The 27,528-nt window shown below is 45.4% G+C and overlaps 1 protein-coding gene across 1 annotated transcript in view; it reads left to right on the top strand.

The window, feature by feature from the left end:
- Positions 1 to 27,528, top strand: part of LOC308305674 (leucine-rich repeat and fibronectin type-III domain-containing protein 2) — a 49,996-nt gene that overhangs the window by 12,474 nt on the left and 9,994 nt on the right. The window contains exon 2 of the mRNA XM_080750511.1: positions 25,591 to 27,001. Coding sequence (XP_080606637.1) covers positions 25,611 to 27,001 — 1,391 coding nt within the window. The 5' untranslated portion in view covers positions 25,591 to 25,610. The remainder of the gene's footprint in view (positions 1 to 25,590; positions 27,002 to 27,528) is intronic.

Here is a 27,528-nt window from a genome sequence, read left to right as displayed (position 1 = left end):
ACATTTCACCCACTTGCATCATCAACTCAAGAATTATTTCGTATGTCTCGTCTTTTCATGTCTACGGTTTTGAGATGGATTCTGAATGCTAATGGTATTTTCTCTGCCTTCTGATCACAGTGGAGATCCAGCTTGGAGTGAGCTACTGTAAATCTCCCACTGGGAAGCCAAACAATTTGCGGCAAGCTGCATTTGGTGTTCCAACTTGGTGGCATTGCTTGTCATCAGAATTTTAATGCAGAACGGGGATTGGGGAGAACACTCGGTTTGAAAGCTTATACTCTACAATACGAAAGCACCCATGTACAATAAAAAAAACGTGTGCCTTTTAATTGTTGTTGGGGTTTTTGTCATGGCACATTTGAACATTTCCCTCTGCATTTTCTTATCATAATTAGCCTTGCATTCATCACCATGCAGGAAAGCATTGTTTTCGCCTGACTAGTGTGACTGGGTCTAGTCCACGCCTACTAGAAATATCTATATTTGGATCAGGTTTGGCACTGCAATGTTATTGTTCAGCACATGAATGCCAAGATGAGTAGCCTACTTATAGTCTTGCATGTCGCTAGATTAAGTGTTTAGTAACATGGACATATACCCAACAAAGTATTCTAGTACTTGATTAAACTCGCTGGATTCATAAGATTACATATACTGTAGGTTTATGGGTAGGCCCTACTATTTCGAGGCATCAGGTTTCCGAGGGAATTATTTGTAGGAGCACAGGCTGTGCCCGTGTCGGCTGCATGGCTTTCTCTGGACTGGATAAGAAAACTGCTAAATGAGGGAATCCCAGTCTAATCCTAACTAGAGGAGTTGGTGCCGTTAATACGGCACCTGGGGAGCAGTAGCAGTTCCACTGACAGCCTGAGCATCCTCGGTGCCACACAGTTGGCAGATGACAGCTTCTACAAGTTGTTTTGGGTTGAGATTGGCACATTTCCTGGGGCAATCTGCCCAGATCATGCATGTCACACGTGTCTTCTTCTTCTTTTTTAGTTTTTTACTCTCAAAAAAGCATCTGCAATGTAGTGCATTTGAAACTACATTGCAGTGCACATCACTGCTTTCCTCCTGTGAATTGTTTTATTTTTATTTATTTTATTTTTATTTATTTTATTTTTATTTCGTTGCTGAGTGAGGTCAGCAGACAAAGTGACAGGAGTGAGATGAAAAAAACCTGAGTGATTATTACAATACATGACGTGCATTGTAATAATGTTTTCACAAAAGTGATCATACTCTCCTAACGAAACAAAAAATAAATAAAAATGAGTGACATGTGAAGCAGGAATCACAATAGCTTTTCTTTTTTATTCCACACAAATGGCCCCTGGACAGGGGTTCCATTTGTTTACATCTCTCAGAGTTAATATAACACTGAGGATTGTACTGTGTATACTAAAACTAAACCATTAAAAGCTATGGTATCTTTGAGCAACACAAGATCAACGTGATGTGTTTTTTGTTGTTTTCTCTCCCAGATAAATCTTTCTGCTGGTCATATACTCTTGTCAAAAGAGCCAGTGAGTAGCCAGCAGGAATCAATGGATGGATTTCAGGAGCCAGTGGCCCCCACCGGGGCCACCTTTGAAAGCATGCATCCTCCTCCCACACACTCCCAGCTGTCTGTGTTGATGCCTCAATCAATGGGCACCACTGACCCGCTTTCACTTGCCAGTATGACCATCTCTGTGACCCCAAAACCTCAGCTATATACGCTTCAAGTGTTGTACACACCTGGGTGATCACACGGCTGACAGTGGTTTTTACATACTTCCGCATGACTTGTTATTGCTGGTGCATTTGAATGCTCATGGTCAATATCAGTAACCTTTCAAGAAATAATATGTTACATTTGAATGTTTTGATTAGGCTACACCAAAAACATTAAACAAGGCAACCGAGAGTTATCGGGATCGGTATGCATAGTTGAGTCACTGTAATACCTCTGGTGGACAGAGTGACATACTACTCACAAACACAATAAACTGCCAGCTTTATATTAAAACACATTTAATGTAGGAAAATACAATGGGATTTTTACTCAAGTCGTGGCCCATAAAAATTGGTCTGTGACCCACAAATGGGTCCCAACCCACTGTTTGGGAAACTATGATTTAGAGAACATTTCAATAGGCTTCAGGTCTTAATAGGTGAAAAAGACCAGCATGTGTTTTGTGACACCAAAGTTGTGGCGTGTGATACAGTACACAAAGAATGCACTTTGCGTCAAAGAGACACATTTATTCTCCATCACTATTTTCTTCAAACAAACATATTGGGCATGACGCATGACAGTAATCCTATTTGTGCAATATCTACTGAATGAGCATCATTCCTACATGATTTGAATGTGGGAGTGCCAGAGAGAGAACGAGAGAGAGAAGTTTATTTACCATGCACCCACATAGAATTAAAGGGATAGTTCAAGCAAAATCAACACTGATAGGAGGCCAAAACTATTTAGAATATCATTTATGAACTCCAAAACAGCCCTCAGTGTAAATCATTGGGACTACTCTACTACTGTGGTGCTTATTTTGGTCATTGGGCTCAGTCAGGAATGCGTCAGAAACGAAAGAAAAACCTCCTTGAATTCAAGGCTTCACAGGGTGAGAAATTGATAGGGAGAAAAATCGATATCTCTTGACGCAGGTGGGGCGTGTGCATGGAACGAGCACGAACGGTACAGTTTCATGGGAATGCGCCTGCCTGTCACTCCGCCTGTAAGATATCCCACGCCTCGTTACCTGCCCGCTCACCTCAACCACTCATTGAAAATGAACACTATATAGGCACATCGCTGTCGCTTCCCGTATCAAAAGCCCTAAAGAGTAGTCCATACAAGTGCTGTTAGCGAGTGTATATGTTGTTTAAGTCGAGTACAGCACTTATGGGAAAGGAGGCTATTCTTGAAATGGCTCCCTCTGTACATTTAATGACATGTTAGTGTACGCCTGATGGGAGCAAGGAGAAGTGGTGTCAGTGCAGAGTGGTCTCAGGGGTCTTTTGCGAGAGTGGGTGACACACAGCTAGCACTCTGGATCTGTACATCGTCGTTGTCGGGTGGAAACCTTTCATGTCCAAAACTGTTCCTTTTTTATTATTATTTAAAAAATAAATTGTGAAAATAGATCTACAAGCTCGATCTACAAGTACACAACGGCTCGCATCACAAGGTGTTGTGTGCTTGTAGATTTGCTATTTTCACTTATTTTGTGCAACACTCTTGTATGATGAGTCTTTACGAAAGAACATACTATTTTGAAACTTGGAGATACAAGGTTTCTTTCCGACAGTGACAATATCCTGCAGGCATGTGCACACATACTGTAGACACGAAAGGGGCTTGAGCATCTGCCTTTTTACCCATGTGTAAAAGTTCCTTTTCCAGACCATGAATATTGCGCGTACTAGTTTTAAAGAAATGCAAATCCACCCATTTCCCTGAATGCAGCATTCAAGAGAATTGCCTTTTCCAAACTCTCCTGAACTTGAATGCAGCAGCGTTTTATGTTGAAAGAATTGCATCGCCAGTAATGGCTTGAATCTTGATTATACTTAGTTGAGTGTGGCATCACACACCAAAAATTGCCGATCTCCATGCCTGGATCGCCTATTTTCGGTATGTTAATAGTGTGGGGTCTGGGGACCCCCCCAGGTGTCCTTGAGGGGGTTCCAGGGGGTCCCCATGTAGCAAAACGAGGAGTTTAAAAGCTCTATTGTTTTTTCTGGGTATTTTCCAAAAGATTACATATCTTGACAATATAATGTTGACAGAGATTCTCTTATAGGGGTCCCTGGCACAGAATATTTTCAAATGGGGGTCTGTGGCCAAATACATTAATACAACTAGGTGGTTCTTGAAACCTTGAAAATTATGAGCTTGATGAAAATGTTTGAGATCCACCTTATAAAAGCTATAGACCTATGTACTGTAACACAATAGTATCCTGAGCAAAATACTTTACGCTTCGTAAATAGTGAAAATATCAGATCAGATATTTTCACTATTTTAAATCATTTTTAGTTTTTAGTTTTGTGTGACAGTATCAAACGAGTTAGTGCGACAGTACAAAACTAGTTGTAAAGTAAAACAGGGCTTTACTTTACAACAAAACATACAAATTTGAAACTTGGAGATTCTAGAAAGTTTCTGCCCGACAGTGATATAATGTACAATCTCTTTTAGTCTTACTTGACCTACAAGGACAAGGCTGCCAACTACTTGCAGATATGATCCAGTCCTACACCCTTCCCTGCTCATATTCCATCAGCAAACACAGGACGTCAGTCCCTCCTGTCCCTAAGACACCCTGGCCAACTCTCCAAGTCACCTACTGTAGACTCCTCTCCCTCCTCCTCCTGTGGAATGACCTCTGACTCCCCTAACCTCAGTCAGAACTGCAAACTCACTCCCCATTTTCTGCTGCAGTCTGAAAATGTCCATTTTTCAGACTCACCCCTTAGCACTCCTCCTGTCAATACTGCACTTGTTGCCAATTTAGATACATACTGTAGATGCTTTAGTTGTTATACAGTAGAATATAATGTTTGCTTGTCCACAAAGGCTATGTTATTTAAACCGATGCTAGGTGTGATATGTTGACCTGCTTTCAACCTGTGTAGCATACTGTATCGTTGTTTTCTTGCCATTAATGCCCATGGCACTTAATTTACTGTACAATGTTGTTGTTGCATTGTAAACCACTCTCGATAAGAGCATCTGGTAAATGCCTGAATGCCTTATGAAAAAAGCATAATACATTGTGACTGAGATTAGATTGAGATTAATTGACATGCGCCACCAGTCAACCAAGTTGCGTATACCGTAGCTGGCAGGGGTTGTCTTCTCATAAATACATACAGTATGCCGCTCCCCCCAGTAATATTTACACCAGCGAAGCCTCGCAAACCGATATGCTGATTTAACAAATAGGCCAGTGCAATGTCTCACATCAGCACTCTGATTGGTGTTGTGCCTTTCGGGTTTCAGGTTATCACAGCGACTCGCCGTCCCTGCGGATATTTCTCCAGGCTTCAAACCGAGACTCGTTCATACAGTATGCATGACGGTCAGCCATTTTGTGGGCAGCGTGAGCTGGCATACAGTACCCGGGGTCCTATTTCCAAGCTGCTTGTCCCTCACTCAGAGAGCTTATAAGCTCTTTAACACCTGCAATATGAATTATATAACAGTCTCCCATATGGACGGGCCGTGAGACTGAGGCCGAGAGAGAGAGTCGTCAGCGTAAACAAACACATCTTGTTTGCATAAGGCCTTGCTCTGAGTAAATGGAGACTAGTCACTTAGTGTCGTACAGTGTGTGTAGCGGAGAGCGTAGAGAGGCCGTCTGGGAATTGGAAGGTCGCTTGATCGACCCCCAGCTCGCCCTGAGCAAAGATACAGTGGTTAACCCCTAGCAACTGTGGACGTCGTATTTGTGGCATCCACTGCTACTCCGGTTTTCCCGTCTCTTTTGTTACGAGCAGTTCAAATTGTAGTCATAAACAATTTGTGGCGCTTGTTTTGTTTAACTGTGTAAACGTTGTCTACATTTTGAATATTGGAAACATGTCCCCATGACCTTTTGGTGTTATCCTTTATGTTTTACTGTACCTCGGTACTGTTTAAAAGTTTGACTAATAAAGTATTCAATCAATCAATCAAATCAATCAATTAATCAATAAATCAAAAGTCTTTCAAATATTAAGGTGTGAGTGTATAGATTATGCTTAATTATTAGTGACTAGAAGCTGGGCCGCCCTTCGGGCGGCCCAGCGTCTAATCGGCGACCTGGCCAACTCGGAACAATGTAAATAGGGAATGAATGCCCCGCCCTTTAATGCAAACCCCATTATACCTGTTTTCATAGGACCCGTTTTGACCATCTGTCTGCCTGTGTCCATTTATGCCCATACATGGAGATATCTGTATCTGTCTGTCTGTCGGCGTCCATTTTATGTCCATATATGGAGATCACTGCAGTTATAGTTCTGGGTCCATTTTATGCCCATATATTCCCATATATGGAGATATCTGTCTATCTGCGTCCATTTTATGCCCATACATGGAGATCTCTGTATCTGTCTGTCTGTGTCCCTTTTATGCCCGTATATGGAGATCTTTGTGATTCTGCGTCCATTGTATGCCCATATATGCCATATATGGAGATATCTGTTTATCTGCGTCCATTTTATGCCCATATATGAGATCTCTGTTGCTTTTTCAAACAGATGGTCAAAACGGGTCCTATGACAACAGGTATAATGGGGTTTGCATTAAAGGGGGAACCGGCACTGTGTCTGCAACACAGTCGGAGGCACAGACAGATACAGAGATCTCCATAATGGGAATAAAGGGACACAGACAAACAGATGGAGGAGGAGACAAACTTAATGCAAACCCCATTATACCTGTTGTCATAGGACCCGTTTTGACCATCTGTTTGCCTGTGTCCATTTATGCCCATATATGGAGATATCTGTATCTGTCTGTCTGCGTCCACTTTATGCCCATATATGGAGATCTTTGACCATCTGTTTGCCTGTGTCCATTTATGCCCATATATGGAGATATCTGTATCTGTCTGTCTGCATCAGACATCAGAATCCAAACCTTTCGTGCTGGTTCCAGAAAATCGTGTATCGGGTCGGGTCGAGGCCGAGCACTGCACTACCTGCTGCGGTGGGGAACGCGCGTGCCGATTTTGAAATAGGGAATGAATGCCCCACCCTTTAATGCAAACCCCATGAATGCCCCACCCTTTAATGCAAACCCCAATATACCTGTTGTCATAGGACCCGTTTTGACCATCTGTTTGTCTTTGTCCACGTATGCCCATATATGAAGATCTCTGCACACACAGTACCGGTTGCGGAAAACTCTGATGTCAGACATCAGCTCCGCATACGGGCATTCATTTTATTCCCATATATGGAGAACGCGCGTGCCGGTGGGACGAACGGTTCTCGAGATACGCGGATTACATACATACATACACACTCACAGAGATTTTTTGTTGACTCATGTACGTACGTGATGTCAGAGCCTTTTATGAAATGATGTCACAATGAGTCAGCGCTTGCGCCGATTTCCTCCGGAACAGCCTGATGTCAACAATCAGCCCGCATAAGGAGATTCCGAACGTTTCGCGCCGGTTCGGGAAAACCGTGTGTCGGGTCGGGTCGAGGCCCGGCACTGCACTCCGTGCCGCGGCGGGGAATGCGCGTGCCGAATCTGAAGCCGGTGGGACGAACGGTTCTCGAGATACGCGGATTACAGACACGCAGAGACTTCTCGCATTTATAGATAGATAAGAGGATGTTTTGAATTTGAAATCTATAATCGGAAGGTTTTTATAATTGTGCAGGGAGATGTTCTCTCTCTCTCTTTTTCTCTCTCTCTCTCTCTCTCTCTCTCTCTCTCTCTCTCTCTCTCTCTGTGTGTTCTCTCCTCATACATTCTTGCTCCGTTTTCTCCATTGTCCTGCTGGCTCAAGTGTGTACATTCGACTTCACGGACTTCCAAGTTGACGCAATGTTCTCGACTCTGTTTATTGACACCCCGAAAGCACTTGAAGACAATGAAATGAAATGATATGAACAACAATTGGCAGCGTGGAGCTCTCTTCGTGGCTGAATTCTCTCCGATGCACATGTGTGCACATGCTGGAGTGGATTTCATGGTGTTTGTTTGAGGGGGGGGGGGGGGGGGAGACTGGCGCTGGTAATCAGCTTCCACTGGCTGCCAAACATTTTGTGTTTGCGTGTGTGTGTGTGTGTGTGTACGTGTGCGTGCGTGCGCATGTGTGTGTGTGTGCGCGTGCGTGTGTGTGTGTTCAAGCACGGCACTGGAAAGTGAAACTAAATTGAATTTCGGGGCCGTCAGGCAGTTCACTTTGAGAATACCGTCAAAACATAATCTCACGCGGGCCTGATCAGACGGTGCATCTCACTCGGGTAAAAAAGGCTTGTTGTTTCTCTCCTCCCCGCCTCATCCCCATGTAAAATAGATGGAGCATCGTCCGCCCACGCTGAAAGACAGCGCCTTTCACAGGCTCTCTCGTGCACAGCGTCGCGTGCACGCCTGGCTTCGCCTCTGGGCCTGCATGTGCTGCACATATCAGTGCCGTATAACAAGGGTGATGGATGGAGCCTGTAACTCGGCAGCTGATTTGCATCTTTATGCATCTTTATTCCTGATTTATAGCTGGTTGCACATCACGTCGCGCACCGACAATAGCCGATGTGCAAGCTCACGACGCGGCACCGCGTGCCACGTTGTGTAGCATGTAGATCAGGGTTCCCCAAATAGTTTTCCCCAAGGTCCGAATTATGTCTAGGGTACCAAGTAGAGGGCCACAACATTACAGGGGGCGACGGTGGCGTTTCCGCTACTCCAGCAACAGTTCAGATATCGTCACTGTCGGGCAGAAACCTCGTATCTCCAAGTTTCAAATGTGTACGTTTTTTGGTAAAGCAAAGCCCTGCTTCATCATACAAGATCGTCGCACAAAACTAGTGAAAACAGCTTGTAGATCGTCTGTTTTCACTAGTTTAGTACATTTTTAGATGATAAATCCAAAACGAACGGTTTTGGACATACAAGGTTTCCACCCAACAATGACGATATACTAGTGTTGTTGCTGCTCTTATACTACCATTATTACTGGGGTTGGTGGGGGCCAGACAGTAGCCTCCCGCGGGCCGCAAATGTCCCGCGGGCCGCCTATATTGGGGAAACCCTGATGTAGATCGTCTGTTTCCGGTGCGCGCAAAACCGGCGGGCAACCAAGTATAAATCAGGCTTTTACACAGTCACCGCAATGCTGCCATGGGAATGCCACACATCACTGGTTCTCTATTTCTTTTCTCTTTTTTTTTTAAATATAAAAAGGAACAGCTCAGGAACAGCACTTTCTGTCAAAACCATAAAGTTGTCATGGGGGCTGGGGGGGTTGTACTGTCTTTTGCCCGGGGGGGAGAAAAAGGGGTTTCGGTCTTTGACACTATATACCGATCCACTTCCCTGAGCATCCCCGCTGCTCCTATCAACAGCTTCAGAATATTCTCTAGGCTGTGTGCACCCACCCACCCCACACACACACACACACTTTCTCTCTCTACTACACAATGTGAAAATGTCTTTGCATTGCCGTTGCACCTTCAGGCTCCGCGTGGGATGGCGCTGTGGGCAGGCAGCTGGCAGCCTCTGATAAGAGAGAGAGAGAGAGAGAGCGACTGAGCCACCGCTATACTCCCTGTGAGACACTTTTTTTATAGTGGAGTTGTCGAGGAGGCGTAGCCCCCCCCCACCCCAATGGGTCAGTGCTTTTCACTGTGTCAGAGAGGACCGCGTGGGGGAGGGTTAGGTGTGAACAATAGCTCAAGTCCAGCACGGACAGTAAAAAGAAAAAAGGGGGTGCCCTCTTGTAAAATCTTTTCCGCTTGTCTCGTTAAGTCTGCTTATGTCGGTGATCTTGTTAGAGACTCCTTTTTGTCTTTCGCAGTGGTTCGCGTCTTGTTCAATTTATTATGATTGATGTGTGATAAAGAAAGACAACTAAATAAAGATGAAGGTTGGCAAAAGGATCCGCCAAATTATGGATCTGCTGGATTCTGATGGCACCTGTGTGTGAGTACAACAACCGATGTACAGCCTGTGGCAAAGCCAGTCTGGTTAGAACAGGGGTCTTCAACGTTTTCAGGCCAAGGACCCCTTAGTTGAGAGAGAGATGAAGCAGGGACCCCCACTACACATTGTATAAAATTGTGTTGCAGATTTTCATAGATTTCATTGATAGATTCATAGACTTGTTTGACAGCAGTGTCATCAGTCTATGTTGGATTTGTGTTAATGTGTTTTTTCAGACATTTAACAACTTAAAATCATTTTTCTATCTCTACACCAAACCTATTTCCCAAAAATAGCCGACGCGCTGCGAGGCGTTGACAGCTTGTAGATCAGCTATTTTTGGCTAAAGTTCTCCTCAGAATATGGAAGTGAGGATTAAAGTTTCATTTAAAATAATTATCCTATCACAAATATTTGGTGGACCCCCTGTAGTAACTCTGGGGACCCCCTAGGGGTCCCGGACCCCCTGTTGAAGACCCCTGGGTTAGAACACACTCCAGGCGGGAGGCAGATTTATTTATTTATTTACTAGATTATCTCACGGTTCTCACCCATGGCCATCCTGTCACTTATCGTTTGCAACGATCTCTTTCAAGATTTTTCGTTTGAAGAGATAATTTCTCAGCGGAGCAATAGTTGAACTCCGTGTGACTGTGAGATCCCGGCTTCTGTTTGAATCCAACAACACGTGCCTGCTATCACAGATAATGCTGCCCCCTGTGGTGGAATTCAGATCAATCAATAATCATGAGAAAATGAGGAGACAAGACAATTATATTAGGTGGTGTGTGGTCAAGTTTATATATAACATGATATCATGGACAGAAGTACAATTAACACTCTGGGCAGTGGTAAAAGAGTTCTGCCCAGAAGAATAGTCAAACACTAGAGTTATACTGTGGCTTCAAGGCCTCTGGAACAAGCTGTACCATAACAAGATAGGCTTTATCAAAACAATAGTTACTGAGGCCTTCTGAAGACCTCTCGACTCCTAACTATCAAGTATTAGTATCATCATACTGTACAGACCTAGATATTAATATAATCAATGAATACATGATCTACTCTATAACGTCATACATAATCAATCATGATAAACTCTAATCTACTGCACCCCGTTACCTTATCCTCAGAGCCTTCCTTATTTTGGGTTTGACTCGGGGTGTCGCTGTAGGGTGGGGGGAGGGGGGAGGCCTAAGGTTTATTAGTCATTCAGTAATTAAATCCAAAATGTAACTCAGGGGAAGGTGGCGAAGCACGCCGAGCCAGACATACCTAATTGCCGCTAATCATCTCCTCGTTGGGCCTCGCATGCGTGCGCCGTCGCGGGCCACGGATGGCTGCTGTCTTTTTGGCTCGCAGACGCGCTTGGGAGGAGGAGAGGAGAGGAGAGGAGGGCCGGGCGTGATGGCTCCATCATCAGGGGTGTCACAAGTGTGGGGGGGGGGAAATGGGGCTGAGTTACCAGGGCCCAAGGTGGAGGGGCATAGAATTAGTTTATACTTTTAACTATTGAAAAATAGCAGATATACAAGCTCACAGCGTTGCGCTCATGCTGCGCTGCAAGCTTGTAGATCTGAAAATGTGTGCAAATCTTTGAATATATGTATTTTTTAAGCGAACAATTTGTAACTCAAATTTTGCTTCTGGGGGATCCCTGGAACTAAACATTTTGAGATGGGGGTCCGTGGCCAAATACATATAATTTTGGGGGTCCTTCACATGAAAAGGTTTGAGCACCACTGACATAGAAACATAGGTTTTTAACATTAGAAGAATTTGAAATATTCAGACTTTTCACGATTTTTCAAAAATAGCAGATCTACAAGCTCGCTGTGAGCTTGCAGATCTGTTATTTTTCAACAGTTAAAGCAAAAAATAATGCGTAATAATGCGTTCCCAGTCTAAATGGGTTAAACCCCTCCCCCGGCCATTGAAGAACATTCATGGGGGGCCCGCAGTGAATCCTTGTACCCAGGGCCCAGAATTTGGTGTGACACCCCTGGCTCCATCATCATAGGGGGGAGAGGGCTCTCCCCTGGATGAGCCCTAAATGTTTGGTTTTTCCCATGCGGGAGACCCCGATCTGAATTCAGGTCGCGTTACACAAGGGTCCATCTGTTTTTACAGTGCAGCTCTTTTGGTAGCTGTCAAAGAGATGAGACATTAAAGGGATATTTCACTTTTCGAAAAAAAAAAAAAAAAAAAAAAAAAAAACTTTTGGTCATTTTATCGTCTAATCAGGCTTTTATGAACACCCTGAACAGTTTTAATTTGCTTGATTCAATATTTAGATATTTGATGTAAATGTTATCAGGTATCCTCCAGGACCCTTCCCCATACAAACCCAATGTAACTTTAAACTCCATTTTAAACATGATAAATTCATAAATTCTGCTCACTCATAATACCCTCCTAATATGTGAGCTGGCCATATTTTTTCGATAAGCTTTTTCATTTATTTTAATAATATTTCTTCCATTTTCCCAAAGATTTATTACAAATAAATCTGAAAAAGGTTACCGAAAAACATGGCCAGCTCATGTATTAGGAGGGTACGGAGCCCCCTAGTGGCCACTGGAGGGGAAAAAATATATATATATAACGCTAATTCGTGGCCACGAATTACTATTTAGTGGGCATGAATTAGTATTTCGTGGCCACGGATTACTATTTTGTGGGCATGAATTAGTATTTCGTGGCCACCAATTACTATTTCGTGGGCATGAATTAGTATTTTGTGGCCACCAATTAGTATTTCGTGGCCACCAATTACTAATTCATGGCCACCAATTACTATACTATTTCGTGGCCACCAATTACTATTTCGTGGCCACCAATTACTATTTCGTGGCCACCACTTACTATTTCGTGGGCATGAATTAGTATTTCGTGGGCACGAATTAGTATTTCGTGGGCACAAATTAGTATTTTGTGGCCACCAATTACTATTTCGTGGCCACCAATTACTATTTTGTGGCCACCAATTACTATTTCGTGGCCACGAATTACCATTATATATTTTTTTCCCTCCAGTGGCCACTGCGGGGCTCCGTAGGAGGGTATTATGAGTCACCAGAAAAAAAAAGACAGGTGTTTTTAATGAATCTATCATGGTTAAAATGGAGTTTGAAGTTATAATGGGTGTGTATGGGGAGGGGCCCTGTAGAGGGAGGGCCTGATAACATTTACATCAAATATCTAAATATGAATGAAGCAAATTAAAAACTGTTCAAGGTGTTCATAAAAGCCAGATTAGATGATAAAATGACCAAAAGCTTAACATCTAAGCCAACTGTGTGGTACGGCGTCAGTGAGCTGTGACTCTGGGTGTGGGTATACGGCTCCATTCATTCTTTTATCCTCAACCACAGAGTGTGAACTTTGACTGGTTGTCATCATGTTTAAATGTGCAATCAACACCCCCTTGCCTGCCGATCGATTAGCCACACGTCCACTGGAGATACCGGAGAGAGAGAATTAAGGCCGATGCAGAGATTGTGATTCGTTCGATTCAAGATGGGGATATCCAATCAGTAGAGGACCCCAAGGCTCAGCCCTTTTTATTATCTACGTAGCATGCTGACAAGATCAAAGCAGCCTTCCCATACTCTGGTTAGCCAGCCTAGCAGAACTGTACTTTGATCTGAATATGTGGAAGGGAAGGGAGAGGAGAGGAGAGGAGAGGAGAGGAGAGGAGAGGAGAGGAGAGGAGATTGTAAATTAGATTCATTAGCCCAGGGGGTTTTCTGTTTGGAAACGTAACACTCTTTTAGTCAATATAGCTATACTGTAGACTGGCTCTTGTAGACAAACCTTCACTCTTAGAAACTCACATGCACAGAGGCATTTGTACACACTCATGCGGGACGCACACACACACACACACACACACACACACACACGCACACACGCACACACGCGCACAAACGCACACACACAAGCAGGGTTTTCATGTATCTTATGCTTCAATAGCTCAGGTTTGGACTTGAAAGCTCAGTGGTCTGAAGTGATATGCGGTGCAGGGGAAAGAGGAAGCCAAAACATCAAATTAATAATAAGAGACACATCAGTGACTTGGCTGGAGTGTGGTAAAAGCACTGACATTTCCAAGCGTGGACACTGAGGTGGCTATTAACTTTTTCGCCGCCGTTGACAGTCCTCACCGTCATTGAAAGGGTTAATACCATGGCGCCGTTGACGGTGAGGACTGTGAATCTTACTGTATATACAGTAAAGATATTATTACTTACTTAATGTCGCTCCGGTCCCGCTCGCATCGGTAATGTCGGCGATTTGTTTACAACGCACGTTGGGCGTGCACGCGAAGTGAAGCTCCTCAATGTTAAGTCAATGGAGAGGCCCATAAAGAAACTTCATTTAAACAAAATAGCCATTTTGAGACATTTTGCAGCAGATCTAAATGTAAACAAGGCACAAGGCAGGGCGCAGCCATCTTGCCTCTTCTTGTCCCACACTGTCATGTGACTAGATGACGTAATCGTTGCCGTCAAGTGATAATCCAAAAAAACAAAAACAACCCCCTTCCAGCCCTTCAAAATAATAGCGGCGGCCTATGGAGGAAACCGCGTGGCACCGAGGCACCAAGCAACCTTCAGATTAAGAGGCACTAATTGTGTTAACCCACTGGGGGCATTCAAAGTGTGCAGGTCACCGTTGTGGCTTTGGTGTTGCAGGACGTGATGATGCAGGACTAGGGATGGGACGATGAGCGATATTATCGTTTATCGTGATTAAAAAGCACTCACGATAATCGTATTGTGGAGATTTAAATTATCGTGAAATCGTCCTCCGTCATCCACTGGGATCAATTCACCGAGCTGCATATCCGGTACCATTTAAACCCTCTATTGGTAAAAGTACTTTTTTTCACTCTCTACCAAATCTCTTTGCCAGAAAATAGCCGATCTACAAGCTCACAACAAGTTGCGTTGCGACGCGTTGTGAGCTTGTAGATCGGCTATTTTTTGGCAGATAATGGAGATATTTTGATTATCGCGATAATATCATAAATCACGATTTCTTTGGTCACAATATTCGTGATATGACATTTTCATATCGCCCCGTCCCTATGCAGGACATGCAGCGATACTGGGAGACCTCTACAGTATCTTGTGTGGGAGTTGTGGTTAGGGTATGGGATAACTATAGATAAGTGAGTCACACACTTGTGGTACTCTTTATCATGTTTTCATTGATTTGTACAATGGCATGTGGATGTTACAGTGTACTGTATTTTCTAAGGAGAGAGAGGCTTTTTCTGTTGAAATGGGTGTTCCTCTGATCCCATATCTCTGTCAATTTCTTTAAATCTTAATCTTTCAAAATCAAAAACGTGGACTTACCGGGGTGATCTGAACCAAAAATGTTTGAGAACCACTGCTTTAGATTATCATCAAACAAATTACGGAAATTATTTACATTACTCTTGCTCAATAATTTTATATACAGTATAATACCTACATCCCGCAACTACGAGTAGACAATTGGTTTAGCCCATTAAACATCTGAGAATAATTGCCATGCCTTTTGTTCCACTCAATCCACTGTTATACAATGCAAACCTGTCAAAATCTCCAAAAGGTTCAGGTCATATACCAGCTTTTGATGCATCTGCACGTTGTCAAATCTCCCTGAACTACTTGAACAACCCGCTGAAATGAGATGATTCAGGCTGTCTCCACTGTGACACAGTGATTTGTGGCTGAATATCTGTCGCAGGAGCAAGCATTCAGCCGCAGCGCTAATCTGGAATGCATTTTCCTATTCAAGTCATTGTGAATGGCATGATAACAAGAGCAAGGCATATCTTTCCATAGCACATCTGTCAACTTATGCTTCTTATATACATTTTTTCCCCCTCCGGCTTCTGTATAATCTCTCTCCTGAGTAATTTCCCTCCTGAATTAATTTGTTTAATGTAATTGTATTTGTCAGGAGAGCGGAGCACTAAGTGCTGGCTGTCCTCTGGTCAGGTCTTAATTTATACTTAGTCACAGGCTGGTATCGATTGCCATAAACAACCAATCTACAATCACAACGCGTCGCATCATGGTGTGCTGCGTTTTAGACTTTTGGCAAGCGACACCGGGGCACAACTATAAATCACGCTTTAGTTCTGTCTGAGATCAGAGAAGCTTGATAAAAATGGGACCAACCTGATTGCCAACTCATTTCACCAGGAAATGGATTAGAGTTTCTGCAGAGAGGCAGGAGATTGGACTCATATTACTGTAGGTACAAAAGACCAAAGAAGCAAAGAACTTTGCAAGCAGACAGAGGGGCAAACAGGTCAGGCCTAAAAAGCCCCCTAAACATGTTAATTTGCAAGACCATTGAAGAAAAAGAAATACTTCATTCTTCTTGGTCCAGCAGCATGAATTAATTCCATTCTTGTTGTGTACTGTTGAGTCTTCCCTACCGTGCTGACATTCATTATTGCACAACGGAGCTTTCATCAAAGACCACGGAGGGCTGTGAAGGTTGGTCAGATTAATCATAGCGTGTGCGAGTGTGTGTGTGCGTGCGTGCACAAACGCGTGCACGCATGCTGCGTGTGTAGGTGTGAAGGTGATTAGCACAAGGGAAAGGTAAACCAGAGGAACGGTGAGAGAGTGCACTCTTTAACAGATCTGACCTTTCCCACCACAGCGGCTTGTTAAGGATCCAGTTGCCTCAGCTGATGAATGAAACTATTCTGTGGAGAAATAAACAAATGCAGTGTAAACTAAACACTACAAAACTGTACTGTACAATGTTCGGGTTGTAAATGCTCAGGTCCCCAGACTGTAACAGACACATTCCCCTCTGTTGTTGGTGAGATTTATATCCGGAGTGACAAAGGGCGGTAAACGGTTGAAAGACACTGAGCCTACAATAAGTGGACATTCATCAACGCCATTTCCTCAGGCGAACAGACAACCTGCTACCGTTCGACGTTGCCCCTTGATTCCACTGACAACGGCAGATTGACAGCAACATGTGTGTTTAATCACTTCTTAGATGGGGGCGCTCGTTGGTTGATACAAGCCTCGGTTGCTGATTTTCATTACCGTGGAAAATGCAAGTCTATTTGTGTATTCTCTTCTGCTCTAGGCAGACTCTAGGGGCTGCGCGTCTGTCTGTGCGCACGGGGCGTGCATACGTGTGCACGTGCACGTTTGATTGAACAGAGAGATTACTTTGGTTATCGTCGAGGAAAGCTCGGGTTTCAGTCACAATGTGTTACTCCCATTCTCCATTCTGATAATCCCCGCCTTTTTCCCAGAGATTGTCTGTGTCAGCATAGGGGCGCTGGTTCAGCTCATAAAGCTCCCAGAGCAATTCTCCACTCCCAGTTATTCTCTAAAGTAATTTCTTTAACGTGCCGTCTGGACTGTAGAATGTCGGTGTTCAAGAAATGATCCAGAAGAATATCAGAATAGTATTAAACAGTATGTGTTGTATAGGGTTTGAGGTTTCAGGGGCTGGTTTAAAGTTGGGTTAAAATCGCCATGGGGGCATCGGCAAGAATGCCAGTTGAAGAGTTGGATTCCATTTTGTGTTATGGTTTTATTTTCATTTAACGCATAACCCCAGATTTGAGTTTAGTCTGAGATCCAAGGAAAACTGTCCAACCTCCAGCTCTCATGTCTGCTGCTGCTGCTACTGAACTTGAGGGCAAAGGCAGTTTATGTAGGCAGCTGATTAGGGCCGAGTGGGTGCAGGTGTGGTGAATTGGAGCAGGTGAAGTGGGGGGTGGAGCCAAGTCCTGATGGGCCATGAGGAGAACTGGTGACTTTTCTACAGCCGCCCCAAATACGGATAGTATTTACAAACTGAAAAGTCATAGTTATATGGGCAGGGGGCTGAATAAGACCAAGGCTGAGGGGTCGGCCGCCCCATGAAAGGCTGTGATACTGGGGGGGGGTTCGGGTGGTGGCAACTGAAGAGGGGGCTCAGACACTGGGGGGGGGGGGGCTGTGGAGGCCTGGCTGGACTGTGGAGCGAGGACTGAAGCTGGAGTCGGAAACTGGAGCTTGAGGCGTGGCTGAATGAGCTTCACGGCAGGAGGTAGTGGAGGAGACTAGGAGGGTGCCGGGCTGCAGGAGGTGGAGTAGGAGACTAGAAGGGTGCCGGGCTGCAGGAGGCGGAGACTAGGAGGGTGCCGGGCTGCAGGAGGCGGAGACTAGAAGGGTGCCGGGCTGCAGGAGGCGGAGACTAGAAGGGTGCCGGGCTGCAGGAGGCGGAGACTAGGAGGGTGCCGGGCTGCAGGAGGCGGAGACTAGGAGTGTGCCGGGCTGCAGGAGGCGGAGACTAGGAGGGTGCCGGGCTGCAGGAGGCGGAGACTAGGAGGGTGCCGGGCTGCAGGAGGCGGAGACTAGGAGGGTGCCGGGCTGCAGGAGGCGGAGACTAGAAGGGTGCCGGGCTGCAGGAGGCGGAGACTAGGAGGGTGCCGGGCTGCAGGAGGCGGAGACTAGGAGGGTGCCGGGCTGCAGGAGGCGGAGACTAGAAGGGTGCCGGGCTGCAGGAGGCGGAGACTAGGAGGGTGCCGGGCTGCAGGAGGCGGAGACTAGGAGGGTGCCGGGCTGCAGGAGGCGGAGACTAGGAGGGTGCCGGGCTGCAGGCGGCGGAGACTAGGAGGGTGCCGGGCTGCAGGAGGCGGAGACTAGGAGGGTGCCGGGCTGCAGGAGGCGGAGACTAGAAGGGTGCCGGGCTGCAGGAGGCGGAGACTAGGAGGGTGCCGGGCTGCAGGAGGCGGAGACTAGGAGGGTGCCGGGCTGCAGGAGGCGGAGACTAGGAGGGTGCCGGGCTGCAGGAGGCGGAGACTAGAAGGTTGCCGGGCTGCAGGAGGCGGAGACTAGAAGGGTGCCAGGCTGCAGGAGGCGGAGACTAGGAGGGTGCCGGGCTGCAGGAGGCGGAGACTAGGAGGGTGCCGGGCTGCAGGAGGCGGAGACTAGAAGGGTGCCGGGCTGCAGGAGGCGGAGACTAGGAGGGTGCCGGGCTGCAGGAGGCGGAGACTAGGAGGGTGCCGGGCTGCAGGAGGCGGAGACTAGGAGGGTGCCGGGCTGCAGGAGGCGGAGACTAGGAGGGTGCCGGGCTGCAGGAGGCGGAGACTAGGAGGGTGCCGGGCTGCAGGAGGCGGAGATTAGGAGGCTGACGAGGAGGTGGACTGGCTGCAGGAGGAAGCGAGGTCTTGTGTTTCCTTATCAGCAGGAGTACTTGATTGCTCTCCTGCAGCCAGTCTGACCACTCCTGATCTGTTTTTGGTTTGGCCATGGCAATTTTGCTCATCCGGGCTCGAAGGACCATGTTGTATAGGGTTTGAGGTTTCAGGGGCTGGTTTAAAGTTGGGTTAAAATCGCCATGGGGGCATCGGCAAGAATGCCAGTTGAAGAGTTGGATTCCATTTTGTGTTATGGTTTTATTTTCATTTAACGCATAACCCCAGATTTGAGTTTAGTCTGAGATCCAAGGAAAACTCTCCAACCTCCAGCTCTCATGTCTGCTGCTGCTGCTACTGAACTTGAGGGCAAAGGCAGTTTATGTAGGCAGCTGATTAGGGCCGAGTGGGTGCAGGTGTGGTGAATTGGAGCAGGTGAAGTGGGGGGTGGAGCCAAGTCCTGATGGGCCATGAGGAGAACTGGTGACTTTTCTACAGTATGTATTAGGACTTAAAGGGATAGTTCACCCCAAAATGACTTTTTTTCAGATGATTACTCACCCCATGGAGATTTTAATTCATGGATTTTTTTATTTTTTTTTCACAATCCTAAACCAATCATTTGAGGAGACTCTTCGTGTCTCCATAGGGAACAAAGCAGGCTCTTTGTGACCACTGCTGGTCATCAAATTATTGACTTAGGAATAGGCCTACGACAAAATATATCCATGAATTCAAGTCTCCAATCGACAGGTAAAAAAAATAATATTTTTTTGTCAACTACAGTATCCCTTTAATGGACTCAAACCTTGATTTAGGAATTGACTGGCTGGAGTGCAATAGCGTTGCCAACCCTATCCATGTAACCAGCCAAATTCCAATTCTCACACACAGAGGATGGATGGAGGAAACAAGCAGGTTTGACTTGAGAAATGGGAATGCTCCATTGCTCCTCGCTCACTCAAGTGTAAGTTTGAAGCAATGTCAATTACCTATGTTATGACATGTTACACAGTTGGATCACTGGTAAGGATCATATAGCTTGCTCTGATGTCATGTTGTATTAGACGCTGCATTGCTCTCCAATACATGCTTAGGAATTGAGCTGTTGGACATGCATTCTCCTATAGATCCACAAATGCACAAGAAAGCAGAGGATTTGTGTAAATAATGATCTATCTGACCATTATTGGATTTGTACAGTGTATTTAGATCATCATCACATGCTCATAATGTTCATAATGAAGAGGCAATTCGCGTAAAAGAGCTAGATGTGTACAGAGGGGGTGTAGGCTATACGTTTTATTTTTATTCATTGAAAACAATTATGACAGAAAAGTGTTGAAATACAACAAACGTGTATTATTCTGTAGGATTGAAACTTGCAACTACTAATACAAAAAACTGCTGAAAGAATGATATAATTAGAGATATAGTGCATTTCAGTATCTATCTCTTCAAGTTTAGTTAAGTGGGACGGGACATGTCACTTTCACTCAGACAGTTGTCCTTGACACGGATCCCATCTCCTGGACAGCCCATAGCAGGAAAATTAATTGGAATTTGCCGACTGTGTGACTGACTGATGAAGTACACCAATCAACCTAGCCTTGAGGAATTGTCCCCCCAGGCTATGGCATGTAGTTTATCCTCATAACTTGTTTTCTTTTTTTTCTTTATCATTTGACGCGGGGGCTGGTACTACATGGTCGAGTACAGTTTACATACTGTGCACATACCTCCAAACCTTGGTTCTAGCCAGCCTGGATGATCTGTTAAACTGGCACGGTCACCTTATGGACAATAACACGAAAATATGAACATCACTAACTGATGAATATAGTGTGTCGCCGACTCGCCGGTTCCTTTATCCATCGTTTCAAATAAAAAGCCCCCCAGCCTTTCATGCTCGGTCCATCTATATTACTAGTTTTTGACCTAGTCTTTCTCTGTATGAGAGACTTTTAAGGAAAGGTGGAGGAAAAAAGCATTTCAGCACATCTTAGGTGAGAGGGCAAGGACGAACCACCACGAAATGTTCATCAATCTTCCACTGGTGTGTGTGCGTGCATGTGTGTGTGTGTGTGTGCAGGTGTGTGTGTGTGTGCGACTGTGCGTGCGTGCGAAGACGCAAGCACGCGCGCACACTAACGACGTGGCCTTTGATTGATAGGTGCTATAGATCGTGCGGCGCCAAGGGGGAGTTGAGGAGTTGCGAGCCATCAGAACCGTCCTCCCTCAAGACCCACCTGCATTCTCGTTCTTTTTGCGTAACAGATGGCTATACAGCTGTGCAGTTGCTCAAATCTGAAGGTTACCTTTGTCTAACAAACTTCCTCTCTGAAAATACACATCACCTTTAGCTGCAAATCTCTCTCTTTCTCTCTCTCTCTCTCTCTCGCTCTCAGTTTCAATTCAAAGGGGATTTACTGGCATGAGAAAACATACATTTACATTGCCAATGCCAAAGCAAAAGTGGAACAAATCAGTAAAATCTATCTTTCTCTCTCTCTCTCTCTCTCTCTCTCTCTCTCTCTCTCTCTCTCTCTCTCTCTCTCTCTCTCTGCTCTCTTTCTGTCTTTACAGTATCCTGCCTATTCTCCTAATGCCACCGTGACATTCCACTACACTAAACAGCAATTACCACTTTGATGGCCTCCTTCAGGCGCTCATTATGTACTTGTAGTGTCTGTAATGAATACAGGCACGCGGAATAGACCGGGGGCCGTTATTTACAGTCCAGAAGCAGCAGATGCTGCTGGGCCAGTGGAAAAAAGGACATGAACTTGACCGTAAACCTCATCCTTCAATGAGGTGTGGAGGGAGGCACCGGTTAGGAAACAGAACCATGGTCCTTCGTACAGTAGCAAACAACCTGGATCAAAGAACTGCATGATATCCCAAAACCCTTTATCACCGTGAGATGAGACATTGGTTGATTGGATTCTTTATTAGAAGTTTGCATAGGAAAAAGTACAGGACAGTACAGGGTCAACTAAAAGGATTAACGCCACAAGAAAGCTTCTGGGCTTGATTTAAATTGACCTCTAAATGTATAATTGATAGCATCTTTAATTTCTTTTTTTAAAGATTAGTTTTTTGGGCTTTTTATGCCTTTATTGGATAGGACCGCAGACTGACAGGAAACGGGGGGAGAGACGGGGAGCGACACGCGGAAAAGGGAATCGAACCAGCGACGCCATCAGGCATCAATGCCTATGTGGCAATGCCTATGTGGTATGGTATTATAACTATGATAATGGTTCTTAATTAGTCCCAATTATTAAGTATAATACTTGACCTTATGATTATATTATGAAACATTGCATAGTCGAGCGTTGCGAGTCTGCGACGGTCGCATGAGCCGACTCAGCGCCGTTACCGGCTTATGTGCTGTCTGCCATTATGGACAGAATAGCCACCCCTCCCGAAATTTGTCACCTCCACGCGGTCCAGGCGAACACAACGGAGCGCTCCCTACCTCCGATTCAGCCAATCACAAACTTCCACTGGCGATACCGGGTTGCTGTTTTGATACACGCGCCCCAGCATCTTTCATTTCACTGCGGTTGTTGTGTCCATTTGTGTGCTGGTTTCAATCAGGTTAAAGCTTCAGTTTATTTTTGTCTTCTTCTGTAGCGTCAGAGTTCCTAATATCCCAAATGGACATTGGCGTGGTGCGGAAAGCTTTGTCTCTCTACAGGGACTGCAGTAAATCGAGGGAAACCCCAGGGAGGCCACCTTCATCCAAGGTTGTCAGTGTTCTGTGATTGGCACCCCATCTATCCCTTTTAAAAAAGGTCACATCTGTTTGGCCCCATGCTGGTTTCTCAGGCGGTACAAGCACTTCAATCCTCCCAGGGAAGCACTCTCCTTTTTCTGCCGCATGCCATTCAGTCCATCTGAAGATGGACTGAATGACGCAAGACTGAAACTTTTACATGTTTGTATTCTGTTTGTGTGTGTGTGGGATGTGTGTTGCTTTCATTTGTTTCTTGTCCAATGGACAAAAAAAAGATTTTCCTAATTAATTCTCACTAGATGATGCAGTTGAATGAATCAGTTCAACTGATACTTGCCCAGTTTGTACTTGGTTGCGCACCGTGTCGCACACCAATAATAGCCGATCTACAAGCTCACTGCAGGTCGCAGCACAATGGGCTGGGAGCTTGTAGATGTTGCTGTTGTTGGTGCGAGACACTGTTGTTAAGCTAAGTATAAATCAGGCTTCTGTCATTCCTCTCTCAATGGAAACCTTGTCATTATGGGGCTTTTAAGCTGTGACATCATTTTGTAGGCAGAGGAGAACTCTGCCCCCAGAGCATTTTCTGTCCCTCGCTATTTCAACAGATCCGAGACAAAAATAACGACTAAAGTATAATTCTAACACTTTCCTTTCAACAACAAAGAGAAGAAAAATTTGTAAATAGTAAAAATAGTAAAAAGATTCACAGAAACTGGGGGCAGAAATTCTCCTCTGCCTACAAAATGATGTCATACTTAACAGCCCCATAGAGTACAGTACATACGATGTAACAGCTATTACTTGGCTGATTGCTATGGTTTTCATAAAATCACTGCAAATTATAACAATCATAATTTGAGTGACACAGTCAGGGATTTGTACTAAACAGAAAGAAAGTAATGAAAAATGAAATGACCCTGCATTATCCATTTATGCCGTATGTCTGTGTGAATGTTTGCACCTCAGTTAAAGGAGTGTTAAGAATACGTGTACGGTTGTATGTGTGTTATAAACGTATTCAAAGAAGAGCATGCCACTGCAATGTGTTTTAGAATGTTAGCACGTATTGTATAGAGTAGGCGGCGTGGCATGGCTTTCTTTCAACACTATTGGAGCAACTGTCCACACTTATGCATTTTTATTCTTGGTGAATGTAGATTCAACAGAATGCACATTCTCATTCAGGCCCTGCCGTTTCGCTCCAATTATCTCTGTGTGACACACCGTCTACACGCGTTACAGCACTACACAGTATAATTGCAAACTGGTATTGGAAAAGACTAAGAGTAGGCCTGTCATATATAACGTCTCCCATAATTATGAGTTATTGAAAAGCATGGTTTTACATTATGACGGGGGTGTTGCAGGCAAGTCGAAGATAAGTAGGGCTCATGCTGGGGCCGGCATCTCAAACGGTGAATAATGGATGATGGTAATAACCTGTGCATTAAATCGTGCAAATTAACCCATTTAGGCCTAGGATTATTGACTGCTTTAACTATTGAAAAATAGCAGATATACAAGCTCACAGCGCGGGCTTGTAGATCTGCTATTTTTGAAAAATCGGGAAAATTTGAATTTTTACCCGATTCTATAAGTGTCTTTTGAATCTTTCTAAGGTTTTTCTTTTAAAAACTGGCCAGCCATCGTCAAAGAAAAGGTCCTTTTCATTTAACTGGAGCTCAGTTAGTTTGTTCTTGAGAGACTACTATGTCAGTGGTTCTCAAACCTTTTCATGTGAAGGACACCTGTAAAAAAATATTCATATCTCAAAATATTATAGTTCCAAGGACCACCCAGAAGCAAAATTTGAGTTACAAACGTTCGCTCTAAAAATACATATATTTTGAGATTTGCACACATTTTCAAGATTTTTTTCAAAAATAGCAGATCTACAAGGTCGCAGCGCGGCACTCGGTGCCGCGCTGTGAGCTTGTATATCTGCTATCTGCTATTTTTCACTGGTTAAAGCATTAAATAATTCTAGGCCTAAATGGGTTTTAAAACACAACTACACAGTGGACTCTGTGGTACAGTAACTCTTCTGGGAAGGCAAGGCAGACGGTCAGGCCGAGGTTTGTCATTATATAAACGCCGCTTCATGGTGGACGATAAGGTGATTGAAATTGATTTTTAAGTTTTCAGTGTATTAGGAATTAATGATACAAAATGTCTGGGGGAATTAAAGGCTGGCTGGAAGGGGGGCAAGTGTTGCCAGCCATTTAGCAGTCGCCCGGTAACGAGCGCTGTGCAGATGTCCTTAAAAGCATGTAGTCTGCAGTATTTATTTTTATTTTTATGAATACTTAACCTTTTAGCAATAGATGATGAGATGGTGCGAACAGCATGGAGAAATACAGAATAGAGATGGGAAGGACAAACAGGGGCTAGACTGTGAAATAGAGTAAGAAAGAGGATTACTTTTACCATTAAATCCAAATTGGCCGAGGAGTTTCATGACCCTTTAAGCATGCAAATAAGTTTATGTCAGTATATATTTAATGATATGCATCAGCGTCATTAAAATACCCCCCTATTAGCTTCTTAGCACCTCATAATGCAGTGTGCACAGCGAGCAGACCTCATGTGATATCCAGCATGTTCTTTGCATCGCCAAGTGGGAAGGTGAAAAATGCTATTTATAGCGAATCAGCTGGAACTTTGGCTGTGTGCCGGTTAGAGCAAGATGATGAAAGAACTGTATCTGTTATGGCTACCTCCACACACATGCACACATGCACATGCAAACACGCACGCACGCACGCACGCACGCACGCACACACACACACACACACACACACACACACACACACTCCCAGCTGTTCAAATATTTACTTATTCACTGTGAGAAAAGATGAATATATTATGACATGGATTTGTCAGGATATAAGAATACTCATTCTGTTATGCAAGATTAAATTCAGCTGTAGTACACCAAAATAGAGACGCCAGCTTGAAAGTGGTCAACCTGGAAGTGGTAAAAATGTTATAAAAGACATCGTACTTGTGTCTCATCTGTTCTCTCTGTTCTCCTTCCAGGTCCCTGTGTATGAACTACCATGGACAAAGTGGTCATCTGTCTCCTGTTTCTGGGAACCGCAGTAACGATGGTCCATGCCTGTCCCAAATACTGTGTCTGTCAGAATCTGTCTGAATCCCTGGGCACGCTGTGTCCCTCCAAAGGCCTGCTCTTTGTCCCCGTGGACATCGACCGACGAACTGTCGAGCTGCGGCTGGGGGGCAACTTCATCCTCAAGGTCTCCGCGCACGACTTTGCCAACATGACGGGCCTGGTGGACCTCACCCTGTCCCGGAACACCATTAGCGCCATCCAGCCTTTCTCCTTCATCGACCTGGAGACCCTGAGGTCGCTGCACCTCGACAGCAACCGCCTGACGGAGCTGGGTGCCGACGACCTCCGGGGCCTTGTCAACCTGCAGCACCTGATCCTCAACAACAACCAGCTCAGTCGGATCAACAAGGCGGCCTTTGACGATCCGCTGATGACCCTGGAGGACCTGGATCTGTCGTACAACAACCTGCGCAGCGTGCCTTGGGAGGCCATCCGCAAGATGGTCAACATCCACCAAATGAGCTTGGACCACAACCTCATTAACTTCATCAGTGAGGGGACCTTTACGGACCTGGACAAGTTGGCCCGCTTGGACCTCACGTCCAACAGGCTCCAGAAGCTCCCGCCGGACCCCATCTTCGCCCGCTCCCAGAACGGCGTGGTGGCGAGCACGCCGTACGCCCCGCCGCTGTCCCTGAGCTTCGGTGGGAACCCGCTCCACTGCAACTGCGAAGTGCTGTGGCTGCGACGGTTGGACAGAGAAGACGATATGGAGACGTGCGCTTCCCCGGGAAGCCTGAAGGGCCGCTACTTCTGGTCCGTGCGCGAAGAGGAGTTTGTCTGCGAGCCGCCCCTGATAACCCAGCACACGCACAAGCTGCTAGTGCTGGAAGGCCAAACGGCCAGCTTGCGCTGCAAGGCCGTGGGCGATCCCATGCCGGTCATACACTGGGTCACTCCAGACGACCGCTTGATCAGCAACTCGTCCCGAGCGACCGTATACGAGAACGGGACCCTGGACATCACCATCACCACAGCGAAGGATTACGGCCTCTTCACGTGCATAGCCGCCAACGCGGCGGGGGAATCCACCGCCTCGATAGAGCTGTCGATCATCCAGCTCCCTCACTTGAGCAACCCTCAGTCGAGTAACACCACCAACCGCACCGCGCAGCCTAAATCAGGGCTCTCCGACATCACCAGCTCCACCAAGGTCAGCAAGGGGGAGCCCAAGCCACCGCCCGAGAAGGTGGTGTCTGTGTCCGAGGTGACCTCTAGCTCTGCGGTGATCAAGTGGACGGTCAGCAAAACCACGCCAAAGGTCAAAATGTTCCAGCTTCAGTACAACTGTTCCGAGGACGAAGTGCTCATTTACAGGTAAGAGCAATTACTGTCTACACCAGTGATTCTCAGTCCCAGAGATGACCCCCACGCTTTTCATCTCTGGGACCCCAATCTACACTGTAAAGTGTAGACTGTAAAGGGTAGAAAGTGATAAATGAACTCTCAGACTGTACAAATGGAACCAAATGGTACACCATCTGAGATACAGGCCCCGCAAGGGTCTATTTGAATCATAACTCTAAATCATCTATAATCAAGGGCATTCACGAATAGTGATTTTTGGAGCGGTGAAAGCGCTCCCAATAGACAGGTATGTCTGTGGCTGGCTGGCTATAGAGCATCGCAGCGGAAGTGGATTCCTGGGGTCACTACGTCATTCCCCATTCATTTTCGCCATAGACTTTTACAAAAATATTTATAACAATTATGTTAAGCCTCGAACCAAGCCATCCAGGATGGAGGTGAATCATGACCATATAACCTTTGATCCTATGTGAAAACATATTTTAATATTACATTATTTGATATACTACATTTAATAACTACCCTTTGTTTAGCGA

This window comes from Nannobrachium achirus (assembly GCF_963921795.1).
Source record: "Nannobrachium achirus genome assembly, chromosome: 20".
Taxonomy (NCBI): domain Eukaryota; kingdom Metazoa; phylum Chordata; class Actinopteri; order Myctophiformes; family Myctophidae; genus Nannobrachium; species Nannobrachium achirus.
Note: the sequence above shows the minus strand (reverse complement) of the source record. Positions and strands in the feature narration are given on the sequence as shown.